General features: G+C 39.4%; 1 protein-coding gene across 2 annotated transcripts in view; it reads right to left on the bottom strand.

Annotated features, from left to right (window-relative positions):
• SMS (spermine synthase) overlaps positions 1-14,849 on the bottom strand; it is a 50,217-nt gene that overhangs the window by 11,918 nt on the left and 23,450 nt on the right. For both annotated transcript variants that reach the window (XM_027731102.2, XM_039377879.1), the window contains exons 3-9: positions 12,591-12,684; positions 11,773-11,837; positions 9,015-9,190; positions 7,082-7,236; positions 6,033-6,122; positions 4,885-4,999; positions 4,234-4,313 (exon numbers count right to left, since the gene is read on the bottom strand). In XM_027731102.2, coding sequence (XP_027586903.1) covers positions 4,234-4,313; positions 4,885-4,999; positions 6,033-6,122; positions 7,082-7,236; positions 9,015-9,190; positions 11,773-11,837; positions 12,591-12,684 — 775 coding nt within the window. The remainder of the gene's footprint in view (positions 1-4,233; positions 4,314-4,884; positions 5,000-6,032; positions 6,123-7,081; positions 7,237-9,014; positions 9,191-11,772; positions 11,838-12,590; positions 12,685-14,849) is intronic.

Consider the following 14,849-nt stretch of genomic DNA (forward strand, 5'->3'; position numbering starts at 1 on the left):
TGACATCCATTAACTGTCCTTTGATATCTTTTCAGAGCTGAAAGAAGGAAAAAGTCCCTCCTGCATCCTAAAATTGGCCACATATGTTCTTTTATCCCCTAGGAATATGAATAAATAGTCTGAAAAACCACGATTTCTCTGTAAGTGTTAATATGCTGCCAGGCAATACTGGTTACCTGCCTCCACCTACTGGTGAAAGGATATTCTGCACTAGCATTTGGAGATCGTTTTGAGCATCACCAAGGAAGGTATCCCAAGGGAATAAACAGGTGTGTTAGAGTAGCATGCCAAAAAAAAAAATAATTCTTTTTTATGATCTCAGATAAATTATATCTATCTAGACAGCTATCTAGACAGATATCTATTAGACAGCTCTAGATTATGGCAGCTAACAGTTTATGTGTGGACCAGAACATTTTCTAAAATTTGTGCAGAGCTCAATGAAGAGGTGATGAGCATTTCCATTTATTTTTCCCAGCAGTGGCATTTAGACAGTCAGGCAGCAATACAGTATGTGAAAGGTTGGCATTCTGTGAACACAATTCCACTTTTGGGTAAAGCATTTCTTGAGCACTGAAATAAATTACATCCTAACCAGATGCACACAGTTCTGCTCAAGGTGCAACTACCAGAGGACAGGTTACAAACTACAAAGGAAATTTCCAATGTTAATACAACATAATGCCAAGGCAGAAGAAGCAACTATAGCTACTGGCCAGCAACCAACACGACAATGACCCTTTTGCTGCATCTTTTCTATGAGACATTTCCTCATTGTAGCAAAGATGAGGTTCTAACAAATAAGTGGACATTTAACAGCGATATTTAACATTTTTTGTTTTAGAGGACCAAAACACACTTCAAGACAGGCCTGGGGGGCACACAGAGTCCTGTACTTTAAAAACACAACTGCCTTAAAAGGCATGTGATTCCTTCAGCAAGGCCTGCTACATAAGGTAAGCATCCTGGAAATAGCTAGTTAGAACGAAAGTAACTTACATTTCCAATGTTAATACGCAGAGCTAAAAACCCCTGGCATTTAACAGCAAACACAGTCGAGCATTCAAAATCATTTATGAGTTCCCAGTGTGTGACTAAGCTGCCAAAGTTGGTAGTGGTCATGTTTGAACTTCTCTCCACAGTCTAATGCAATCCTTTAAGTAGCCAGCTTCAATTAGTTTAATTCAAAACCTAATTTAAATTTAAAGTTATAGACAGCTGATTTTATTTAAAGCACCCCAATAGACTGTTCATCCTATGACCAGACTACTGAGTCTTCTGTGGGTGTGGTAGGTTGACCCTGCCTGGACACCAGGTCTCCACCCAAGCCGCTTTGTCACTCCTCTCCTCAGCTGGACAAGGAAGAGAAAATAAGGAAGGCGCAAGTCTAGTGAGTCAAGATAAGGACAGGGAGAGATCACTCACCAGTTACCATCACAGGCAAAACAGATTCAATTTTGGTAATAAATTCAATTAATTTCCTCACCAAATCAGAGTGGGATAACAAGAAATAAAACCCAATCTTAAAAATACCTTCCCCTACCCCCTCTCTTCTTCCTGGGCTTTAATTTACTCACAAATTCACTACCTTCTCCTCCCTGCTGCACTGTTGGGGATGGGGAATGGGGATTATGGTCAGTTCATCCCATGTTTCTGCCACTCCTTCCTCCTCACACACTCCAGCGTGGTGTCCCTCCCACAGGAGGCACTCCTCCACAAACTTCTCCAACATGAGTCCTTCCTACAGGCTGCAGTTTTTACAAACTGCTCCAGTGTGAGTCCTTCCACAGGGTGCAGTCCTTTAGAACAGGCTGTTCCAGCATGGGCACCCTGCAGGGTCACAGGTCCTGCCAGGAAACCTGCTCCAGCCTGGGCTTCCCACGGTGTCACAGCCTCCCTCAGGCATCCACCATGGGGTCCTCCAGGGGCTGCAAGTGGATCTCTGCTCCACTGTGGAGCTCCATGAGACAGCCTGCCTCACCATGGTCTTCATCATGGCCTGTAGGGGAATCTCTGCACCAGCACCTGGAGCACCTCCTCCTCCTTCTTCTGCACTGTCTGCAGGGCTGTTTCTCTCACATATTCTCCCTTCTCTCTCTGGCTACAACTGCTGATGTGCAGCAACTTTTTCCCCTTCAGAAATCTGTTATCCCAGGGGTGCTACCACTGCCACTGATTGGCTTGGTCTTGGCCAGCAGTGGGTCTGTGTCCTCGAGCCAGCTGGCACTGGCTCTGTAGGACATGGGAGAAGCTTTAAGCAGCTTCTCACAGAAGCCACCCCTGTAGCCCCCCTCACACACACACCCACTACCAAAACCTGGCCATGCAAGCCCACTACACAGCCTTATTCAATTTTTACAGTGGATTGTTTTGTTTTCTCAGGCCCAACTGGGAAGAGGCTACAAGGACCATCAAATGAGCCGCATAGTGTATCAGTAGATGTATCAAAAGCTCTGATAGCTGTCTGCCCCAGTATTAATTCTCCTTTTTCAACACCCTCAGGAAGACTAAGTTTCCAGAGTACACTGTTTCTATACCCCAGTCTTTTCACTGGCTACCAGTTACCCACAAGTCCAAATTCACACCACTTCCACTTTAATATTGTTTCTTTCCCAGCCTGCCACGGATGCTTTGTTGTTTGGGACCATGAAACATAACACTGCAGTTTCACAACAGCTTAAACCCACCAGGGCTGGTTCAGTACTGCTGTCCATCCTTTCTGTGCAAGCAGAGATGCTGGAGAGCTGACTTATCTCCTTCCACCAGGACAGGACAGGCAGCAGGGCTGCACCGGTCTCAACCTCCATTGGTTTCAGCTGGCACAAAACAACCCCCCTGTGTTTCTGCTGCAGCACAGCCATCGCTCCAGCTTTCAGCACAAGCTTCTTCTCAGAGTCCTTCAAAGTCTGACAAAACCTGTCCACAGATATACATTTATATACATTCTAATACAGCCAGCTAGTCTCACTGTGTATGCTACAACTACAATGACTGCAACATAACAGCTTGCTCAGTCCAAAAGATGCAGTGTCCTTTCGATATTAAAGTCTGTCATAAATATTTCCACTATTTAGAGGAAGAAAAGCCATTAAGATTTACAGTGTGATATTTCATCTTATATTTCAGCCACAAGATAATTTCTCTTGCCTTTACAACCAGAGCATTTTAAAATAAAGCAGCACATCCGAACTGACAAAAGCTTTATCCTACAAGTTTTGCATTTCTTTATAAACCTGCACAGTTTTACAGTAAACCAGTTCCTTTACACACCTCAGAAACTCTATGGTGACAGGAATAGAGCTCAAATATATAATTTCAGCTAAGCTATTTCAGACCTTAACAAGATTTTTCCAAAATGCAGTACTCAGATGCTCCACACATCAGAAAACTAGTTAAGGTATGAGCATGACTAAAGAAATAAAGCTTCAGAGACTTAGACTTCACTCAACCATCTGCTGGCTCCTGTCACATTCTTGTACAATTGCACACTCCTTTGTGGCATTCCAAGTTCAGGGTTACATAAAGTATCTTCAGTTGAAAGCTAATCCACAATTGTATTATCTAGACATTATCTATGAGGTAATACTGTTACACTGTGGTAAGTATACAAATTGTGAATTATTTCCTTTTAAATAGAGCTGCACTTAAAATTTCATACACAAGGACAAAACCTAAATTATGACTATATAAAATACTTCACAAAATGCCAAATATTCAAACAAACTTATTCAAATGTTCAAAATGTGTTTTGCAGAGGCCAAACCAATGAGTTGTGTTAGGAGTGGAGAACAAGTAAAAAGAGTATTTACTCCCAAATGACTAATTTTCTTGTCCCATTGCACCTACCTCAAATTTTTACACCTTAATGGATGATGAATTTTTATGTCTTACACTCTACAATTGGAGACATTAGCTTAAAAACCATATATCTGTTTCTAAAGTATATCTGCTCTGTTTTTCCAAAATCTGCTTACAGTTACAATATTCTGTAATATGTCTTGCTGATTCTTAAAATTATGCTTTTAAACTCAAGACAAAAGTGCTACAGATTCAGCTGAAATAATGAAAAAAGATAAGTCAGTTAGCAAAGCCTAAATTAAAGTCATTAAAAGGAGAAGAAAAACAGCTTGTAGTAGATTTTTAGTTTTTTCCTCTTTTTTTAACTGAAAAATGCAGCACATATACAACTGCAATAGATACAAAGCAATACTTTGTTACATCCAGATATGATACCTGTGTGAAGTATTTTCCATCTTGTTTCAGAACTTTCATTGAGAGGTCAAGAATCAACCGCAGAAATTCCCATGTGGAATCTGCATATAGAGAATGATTGAAAACCAGAAGAACACATTACTGGCTTGTTAACACATTTACTACATATTCAAGACTTGCAAAAAAGCCACTGTTTGAAAAGGAGCTGCTCTATACCTTAAAAAAGTAAAATAAAATAAAACATTAAAAAAAATAAAAGCCTGGTAAAAAAACCCAAACACAAACCATATGCAATGGCAGTGATGGTGGAAGTACTGCTACTTTTCTTCACAGTAATTTTCCAGAAATGTCCAAGAAATCATAAAGTGAAGAAAATTTACTGGAGTAGGAACTCCTAATACTTTCTAATGAATATTTTCTGATGAACTACATGATTTCATTTTATTCTGGAATAAGAGCACAATTTAAAAGAGTCCTAGGCACTTGCTAGTCTTTTCTAACTATCAAAAAAACCTCAAAAAAGAACAGATGTGTTACTATCATTCTTTCCCTCTCAGATTTCCTATTAAAAAGGAAAAAAATCAAAGTACTTTTGCTGCAAACTACTATAAAGCAGAGGGACAAAATGTTGAAAGTTCCCAGAAGTTTAAGAAAATAAATTATAAGATTTACCTTCTTCTGGAGATGTGGAGATTGGAACAGCTGTCAGATCATTAATTACATAATCAAACATTCTCCCTTCTTTGGCATACCTCTTCAGTACGGGAATACAGTCTTCAATTAGAACCTGTAAGAATGAAATATTTTAGGTAGTCCTCAAAATACCCTAAAAGTGACCAGATAAAAGGAACAAATGTGGATTCACAGAAATTTAGAGGTGAAAAGCACAAAATTAAATACATGTTTAATTTTATGCTCTATTTTCAACTTTTTACATCATATAGAAGGAAGAAGGTGCTATAAGAATTATACTACTGACAACACAGGCACTCCAGGACTGAACATCCTAGCTCTGTCACTGACTGCTGGGTGACCACTGTTCCTCCTACCAAATGGTAATAGCAGTTAGTTGTTAGTACCAACAAACAGGTAAAATAAGGTATTTGTATGAAGGGCCACTGACTCGTGAAGACTAGCATGTGACTTCTCTGTTAATTTTTTGTGCCTTTTTTTTTTAGCTCACTCCTGCAAGTTAGTATCTGTGAGAGCATTTAAGGAACAGTAATGAAAACAGAAAGAAAACATCAGATTACACCAGGGCTAGTTTGTAAGTTCTGTTAGATCCAGCACATAAAGACCTTAACTGCAGGAACGCATGACATTTGTTGGCAAATATTATCATTATTTTTAATGTAATAGCAGAGAGAGATTTTGCATGCAAATTAAAAATAATTGTTAATTGTGTATTATAAATTCAGATATTTTCAAGAGTATAGGTCAACTAACTTAAATACACATTTCTTCTATCTTTTTCATTATATAAGGAATTATGTTTAAAACTACATTTGTACGGATATTTCCTCTTTACTCGTAAGCTATGGGAACAAACATTCTGCTGTTTCACATTCCTTAGAAGTTATTTATGTGATTAATTTCAGAAGTCTGAAAATGGAGAGTTAAAATATTTTGATGCCAATATATATTTCCAACACAAATCCCAGCTATTAAAATTTGAAAGTGTCATAAAAAAGGAAAAAATGCTTCCTAAATTTAAGAAAAGTCAGAAAATTTGTACCCAAAACTTTGCCACAGCAGTCTTCCAGGCTACGTATAAGTGCATTTGAAATATTACTCCTACTGAAAGAAAAGCAAAGCATTACCTGGTAGCACTCTCCTTTCAGATTGTCTAAGACATCTCCGCATGTTTTACGCATGTACTTTTTACACCCGTCAATCACCATTTGGTCAATGTTTGAAGCTTGTTAAGGCATGGTATATTCAAGAAATAACAGAGGCAACACTTTCTATTTCTTCAGAAACGAATTCTCAAGAAGGTGCCATTCACAAAGGAATAATAAGATGTGTCTATTGGCATACATATTGCAATAGCCAACCTTACGGATTGCCCTCCAGATTCAGTTAGAGGTTTAGGAATGGCTTATTCTTGGTTTCAATCAGTATTTTTGATACCTTAGGTTATCATTACTGTGAAAGCCTGAAATATGAACTGTAAGACTGTAAAACACCCATAAAGTTAAACTAGGTTAAGACTTTAACCTATAATTATTTAAAATTGTTATTAAAACAATTATTTTCAGTTTTAGAAAAGGGATCCCAAAACCCAGGGTGATCAGTATTTCATACAGCTAACAGTAGTGATCCCAAAACCCAGGGTGATCAGTATTTCATACAGCTAACAGTAGTTTGCATTACAAACTAAGAATGTTGAAAGTTTTATTTGTATTGGTATTTTTAAAACAGGGTTGGTCATTCTGCCACCAATACAATTCATTAAGTCCTGACATTGCTACTGATTGAACTTTTTTGCCTCTAGGCACTATTTTTTATAGCTTTCTTTAGAAAACTGAAGAATTCAGGAAGGCAGAACTGAGCCCAAACCATAGACTTGACAGACCTGTCTTCTGTTATCAGAGAAAGCATCAGTCTGATGACAGAAGTGTTCCTTTCCAGTTTTACGTAAACCGCTACTCAAAGAGCTATAGAACTTGAAAGCAGGTGCTACACAAAGATGCACAGATATGTAGTCACCCCCAGTAATAGGTCTATGTAAGCTGACAAAACGAAATTTTATTTTAGACCCTATTTCCTAACGCAAATCAGAACCTGACTGTTAACTGTGCTATGGTACCAGCAGAAATGCAGTCTGAAAAATGTGGAAATGAATGATTGCCCATTTGTAAAAGGATATCTCTACCATAGTAACCATCTTTGGCTTCAGTTTGACTATCTCATATAGTATACCTCCATCACCACCTCCTAGGATTAGCACTTCTTTCCCAGTGTAGTCTTCCTTTCCACTGCCCATTATGGCTTTAGTATATGCCAGATCACTTTCTGCCAAATCTGAATGAAAGGAAGAGAAAGAGTTGGAGAGAAATATTACATCTTTAGTTCTTCTCATTAACTGGTATTAATCCAAAGGTAATATAATACAGACCAAAGCAAGAGCATCTACAGAAACAACGTAGTTCTCAGAGACAGTCCAACTAATGGGATCCTCCTCAGAATCCCCAACAGGGTTTCTCTAATTCTCAATGTGAACCCAGCGATGGCTACCTTGGCATTAGGAAGTACTGTGTGCCAGGAGAAGAAAACTGGTAGAGCAAAACTGTCAATACTTAGGATTTGATGTCCACACTTGATACTTCAATGGCTTTTTACCTACGACTAGTCCTGCAAGAGACAGATCAGGACATTTCTGAAAACCCACTGTGGACCCCAGCTGAAGAGAGCAACCTAGATGCACACCAGGGGATCCGGGCACAGAAACATAAACACGATCATTACCACCCAACTGCTGAAGGGCCCTTAACACTGGCTTGTTCAGCATTAGCTTCAAAGCAGACAGTTGTCTGTAACAACAGACCTGAGCCACAAGGGCAAAGCTTTGTGCAGCAGCACATCATGGCATATCCTATAACTCTGCCTGGCAATCACCACTTTGCTTCTAAGTGTAGGGTAACCAAATGAGACAAAGCAGTATTTTAAAATCCCATGGAAGGTAAACAAGCAATGGTACACTTTCCTTTCTCTGAGGCATATTGTGACAACATTCCTCATCTCCATATTAAAATAAAGTCTGATGAAAATTTCTGGCTAGAAGTATGAAATAACTAATTTTGTGATTTCTAACACAATTCTATCTGTATAAGAAAATACCTTACTAATGTATTCTGTAACAATGCTTTTCAGCTGCCATCTGCACAGAAGTCCCCAACAGTTGCAGAAAGCTAATTGAATTATTAGAGTTATTTCAAAAAGCTATAGTTAAATTTCTTAATTACTCTGCTATTAGAGTGAAATTAGGTATTCTATCCCTAGGCAGTAACATCCTTCATTTACCACAGTCACTACTTTTCAACATAAGAACTGAGAGATTTTACAAAGTATACTCCTTGCTGCCTAGATTTTCTAGCAAACAGTCTTATCCAGCTTAAAAGAACAGTAGCCCACCTTCTTCTAAGTTCACTTCCAAAAATACAAAGATCAGCAGGCACAAAGTACCACATACAAAACATCTTAAAGGTTGGGTCACTGTTGTTTAACTTTAAAGTTCAGCTGGGCATTTTAAAGAAGAGTCAAAAGATGTTCACAACAAAGCAGCTAAATGGTTTGAGATACAGCTGTCCTAGATCTCACCAACCAGGTAATGCCCTCAGAGAATCAAAGCAACAGCAGGATTATACACACACATACTCCAGCTCCTATTTCTTCATATTTCTTTAGAATTCCATTGTGTTTTGAAGACCAACAAAGTAGCTTGTTTTACTGTCAAAGAGAAACTCTCAAGAGGCTGGACTGGCAACAAACAGGAAAAAGCTCACACAGAAGAAAGGAGTAGAGCAAGCTCTGCTAGAGAACAGTGTTCTATTCTGCTGTGCCACTTTCCACAGCAAAGATAGCAACTTTGGGAAAAGAAATGTTATTTTTTTACTCTAAATTTTACACTGGTCAGCCTTCCTCATTAACATACTTAATATACAGGAACAGATATATGCGTACATGCATATGTAATTTCCAGCATCAGAACAATGACCCTTAGTCATCTATTAAAATTGCCATAGCAGGTATGGCATTCCAACATTTTCACGCAAAAGATCCTCACATGAGATGATACTTACTAACATCCCCACTGAGGATAAGAATATTCCCAAACTGTTTTGAATGCAGAATTTTAATATTCTGAAAAGGTGAATCTTCATCATAAACAACTTCATCTATGTCATACTCCACCAGGCGCCCATCAGCTGTGGGCCAGTATCTATCAATGACACCTCCTCTCAAAATGGCTGGCAACCTAGAAAGAAATAGAAAGAAAAAAGATTACAAAACATTTGGCATGTTCATCTTTTTAGAAATCCACTTTAAACATTCTGTGGATTCACCATAATAAATAAATAATATTTACAAGAGAGATCTAAGAAAACTTGCCACATTTAACACTCAACAGACAGAAGAAGCCTATCAGCCATAAATATACATAATAAATATACATAACTTGCTAAGGCACAGATGACATAAATGATTCTTCTTTATGTACGACTTCTACAATGTGCATGTGAATCTCTCTCTATTAGAATAGAGGGAATTTACATAACATATCAGCCTCTTTAGAAGAATCAGCTCAACTAGGAATAAAATACAATACAAAAGTAGAATGCAGATAAAAAAAGATGACAAAACCTCTTCCCACCTTTAGCTCAGCTAAGAACGTCATTTCTTTGAGATTAGTGGATCTCACCCTTCTCAAGTTGTACTGAGAGACATTTTAATACACAGAGAAACACAAAAAGTGAATTATTATAGTGTTTCAAACTGAGCTAGGTCACTCTGTATTGTATAAGCACAGTCCTTGATATCAGCTGACAGTCTGCATTACTTTTTAAAAGCGGCTCAATCATCTGCATAGATTTTGTTTTGTTTTGTTGTTTGTGTTGTGGGGTTTTTTCATTCTTGGTTCAAATCAGTATTTCACCTGTAAACACAAACTATATTTGAAATCACTCTGAACGATCAAAATGATTACATTTAGGCAAAATGTGTAGGCACAGGGTTCATCAGATTTTCTACACACACTTCAAAGAGTTAAAGGTTTTCTTCCAAAGGAGGGTGTAGCAGAAGACCAGACACAGACAAGCTGCTTCTAAATTCACTAGTGATTCTCAACAAACGTTTCAGAAATCCTTCCTACCCTCAGTGAGCCACAAGATGGCAGCACAGGTGAGAGCAAGATCATCCACTCACTACCCAAAAACAACAAAAAGGCAGGAAAAACTTTTCCAGCTACATTATTTCTAGTGGAGCTGCATGCATGAAGCTAATACCGAAAGGATGCAGAACAAATTAAAAGAAAAGAAAAAAGATGTTGAGGGGTGTGTGACAAGATCCATGCCAGATACACTGTTCTAGGAGGTTCATCTTCCTGTACTAAAGGTAACCAACTGATCTAGATCACTTCAGGCAGATGTTGTCCTGACCCATTTTTAAGAAATTCCTATCACAGAGATTCCACGAACTCCCAATATCATATTTCAGTATCAAAACATCCTCAGAGAGCTTCTCCCCCATAAAGACACACACGAGATCATCTGTGTTAGTACACTGTGCACCTTATGAGGCTTTACCAGGTTGAAGGAAAGCAAGATAACCACTTCTCTGTTTTACACACAACTGTTAAAGAGAAACAACAATATTCAAGGTATAACATCACTTTTCAAATCACTACCACTTTACTTGTGGTCTCAGATTACTTTCTGTTGTAGTATTTAACTGTTACAGACTGCTTAACTGCTCTCCCATTTTGCAGTTTGCTCCTTGGTTTTACACTTGCTTTTCAGTTTTCTTAACTTATTTCTCTGTTCCTTCAAGCACCCACTGCACCTTCCACCAAGTGCATGCCTGCAGTAAGTGCTCCCTGGCTTCAAGGTGTCAGTTCTGCCAGACAGCCACAAGGACAATGTGAGCCACATCCAGCATGAATGTTATTTCAGCAGCAGGTCACGAGCCACGATTTGAATCCTTAAAGTTTAATATTTAGCCTTGAATTTAAGCAATCCAAACTGACAGAGGGCTTGTAAAGCCTCCATTGTTCAGTTATGAGTTATATTACAAATATTTGCTACAAAACATTTCTATCTTCTTGGCAAGTCCCTAAGCACACAGGTTCCACCAAAGTTTTTGCCACACAAGCCCACAATGAGCACCATGAGGCATAGCAGATGCAGATTTGTAAGAGAAAGAGCTGTAGGAAATCTTGTCAGGGTAGGGTGTCCTCCAGGGTAGGCCTGAGCTTCATTTTAGCTCTAACCCTTGCCCGTGGTCTATGTCCTCACTTGCACAGGTCTTTCACCAATCCTTGACACCCAGTTTGCTGTCAGAACTGCCTCAGTACTACATCCCAGTCTGACAGACACAGAGCTGGGTCTGATCCTGGTCACCATCACCAGTCCTGCTCACCTTCTCCATGAGCTGTGGGACGTGGCCTGTAGGGTATAGTTTATGCCTTGGCCTATTCCCCTGACACCCTTGGCTCCCAGCCCTTCCAGAGCAGTCTGCTCTTGCATCCCGGTTACCTTTTCTCACATTATTTCATGCAACCACTGCATCAAACTAAAAAAAATAAAAATTAAAAAAAAATAAAATAAAAAAAAAATCCCTGTCCTGTAAGTAACAATACCAAAGATGAAGGCTTAACAAAATGACAAACCCCACAATACCTTCAATTCTGCAATAAAACAATTTGAAAATATTGGGAAGAAAAAAACTATGCAAAAATTCATCCTCCAGGCTATTCACTGCAGTACAGCAAAGCATAATATGCTTATTATCTTTAGTAACTATGCAGACAAGCCACATACAGAAGCAGAGGTACAAACTTACCGTTTCACCCTTTTTATATTACCATGAAACAGTTCTTTCATTCTTTCTTCTACTTTGTTTAGAAGCTGGAAAAAACAGCAAATAAGAGGTGGAATTTGTAGGTGATCACTTAATGCAAAATATCTGTTAAATTAGGCTACCTGGAAGGCAATAAAAAGTAGCACCTGCACTGAAAGGCTTTGAAATGTAACACCAGAAGCCCATGAGTAACTCGCTGGCCCCTTAGCCTGGTTACTAGCAAGAATGTGCATATTATAGCAGCTGTCATCACTGCATTTAGCTTTCCCTAGGACAACAGAGCCAGAAGGGGGACATGAGAAGTTTGAGGTTCCATTCCTGCTAAAGCAGAGGCCTATTCCCTTGCCATATCCAATGTCTGGAGCCTTCTTATAAGGGAAGATGAAGTTCTTTTTCTCCACGGGGAAAAAGATTGAATATAGAGGCTCCACATCTCTCAGAATAGAGAAGGAAAAAACGTCATACACCAATACATCAGGTTGCAGGTTGAGCATCACTTCTCCCTCACTGCCCTGGGTACCTAAAGAGAACCAAGCCCTAACCAAAGCTGTTACATCTTTAGAACTTTTACATCAAAGAACACAAGGCCCAGTACATGCAAAAAAGAGTGTGTGTGTGTGTGTGTGCATGCACTGACATGTTTATGCAACTTCAACAGGTGCTACTGTTCCTCATCTGTAAGCATTCAGGTTTGAACTGACTTTAATTCAAAACCTTTTATCAAGATATATTTTGATAGACTTGAAGAAGGGTCTACCCATGCAGCTAGGTAAGTCTAGTAAGGCAAGCAGTACTCATACCTGATCAACTTCCTCTCTTCCTTTAATATGGTCGTTGTAGCTCTGCAGATCCACCAACACTAATCCATGAGGGTGAATTCTCAAATTGGCAAAACTGGAAGAGAAAGAGACAGTGATGACAAATTTGTTATCAAAAATCAGAGTGAAGGAAGAAAATCTGAAACAAAATTATATTAAATTCAAAATGAATGGGGTTTTTTCCAGCATTTGTAACTGCTGGCAGTGCTAGCTCCAGTCTTCGTCTGCAAGTCACTAAGTAGCAAAAAAGTTTCAAGAACTTGCCAATTACTACACAACTAATTAAATCAGTAGGCAGCAAGGCAGTGAAACGGTGTCTAAGCCACAACCACCATAGTACAAAAGGAAGATACACTGCCTAATAGTCTCAGCTATTTAAGTAAAGGCCTGGTGGAACAGCTGTGTTGCCTTGGTTTGGGCTTTTTAATTGAAATCAAGCCTTAAGAAAACAACTGGAGACTTTCTTTCCCCTATATATTTCCTTCTCACTTCTGGGACGGCAACTATTTAGAGAGACTGAAAAACAATAGGTATGCTGAAGCAAACCATGGCTTTGACCGGCAAAGAAATTGCAGCAGCATACTCTCATTGATGAATACAGATGCAAGATAGACAAAACTACTACCATTTATACTACAGAAGCTTTTAAAGACCAAAGACCAAGACTTCACCGTGCTCAGTGTTAGGTAAACAAATAGTGGACCTTGGAGAACTTGCAACTAACTAAACAAGAGCTAAGGACAATGGGGAAGGACACAAGAAAACAAAAACAGTGTAGCAGAGGCAATATCCTTTCCATACTAGGGAGAAGAGAAGACAAAAGAAACAGCAAGGCTACAAGAGGATTACATAAAAGAAGGGAGGGGGAAACATACACTGAAAAAAAAGAGCAGAGGAAGGGATGAGAACAGAAACAGCTGAGCAAAGAAAGAAGGGTATCCAGGGATAGTTGTTCATTAGTACAACACAGAAAAACTTCAGATAAGGCTGAATGCTCCTTTCTTTCCTTGTCTGCTCTTATCACCCCACTCAGCCTCAAAGGCAAAACACAAACCAACTCTTGCTATGACAAAAAGTTTAGATGACTTCCCAGCTCCCCACCACTCCCACCTTTTTTTGGCCCTTCCAGAACTCCTTTTGTAAACTGTCAGCCTCATTATGAACACCCTCTCCCATGGTGCTGGAAACCTTGGCCCTTAGCTGCGATCAGAGATAAAACCCTGAATATTCTGTGTTATCTGAAGATCATAATTTTTGGTAACTGTAAAATGACCATACTAAGCAATTTAAGAATGAAAACAGCAGCAAGCTGTAGCTGTGATGTGTCTGCAGTTGGCAGAGAAGCTACTGTCATCCTCTTCAGAAGGTGAGTCTGGGGAGGCTGAGGCTTTCCTCAGGACTGTACACACAGGTCTTGCCTTCAGGAGGAAAGATGTTTCTGCACAACATGTACTTGCCCACTGTGCTTCCCTTACCCCAGTGCCCACAGAATGTCATCATCGAGTGATCCTCCCCCAACCCCAGAGCTTGACCACAGGGTGCTCTTCTGACAAGAGATTTTGGTTAGGGAACACAAAAGCCTACCAGGAGTCTGTTTACATCATTTTATGTCAACAGGTTTATTTGGGGATGTGTAACACACAACAAAAAAACCCCACAGACATAAGTGTAAGAACAAACAGCTTTATTGCAAGATTGCAGGAGATAGTATCTTCTGGTTTTTTTCTAAAGGAGAAAAAGACAAAAGAGTAGAGCTCACTAGATGGAAGTACTGGTCAGTCCAGCACACTTTGGACACAACCGTTCACAGCAAAAATGGACATTTCTTGTCAAGTCCCTAGACGTGCTCCAGGCTCTCAAGCTGTGGCACTACAGGCACAAATGAGTATATGCAGTTCATGAGACAGCACTGTTACTAAATTCCCTGAAAACTGGCACAGTGTCAGAAATATTTCCACTGTTCAAAAGCTTTTTATCAGTTTATTCCCATATTCCAGAAGTTGCTGTTGGCACAAACGAGCAACAGATTGATTGCCCCATGACTCTTTTAAATTCCTTTCCTACAAGAATTCCATACTTGTCATAAGATTTGACAGCTGACATGGTCTTCGCTGCCCCTGTGATGGCATGAGCTCCTCAGTAAGGGATGTTACTGCCTCTGCTTTGGGGTGAGAGGCAAGGAGAGGCAGAGGGGAAAGTTGCTCTAAAAAAGCACAGCCACAGAACTTGAGATTTATTAAG

Source organism: Pipra filicauda, unplaced genomic scaffold (assembly GCF_003945595.2).
Source record: "Pipra filicauda isolate LSUMZ 115617 unplaced genomic scaffold, ASM394559v2 scaffold12_size5214236_pilon, whole genome shotgun sequence".
NCBI classification, from domain to species: Eukaryota; Metazoa; Chordata; class Aves; order Passeriformes; family Pipridae; genus Pipra; species Pipra filicauda.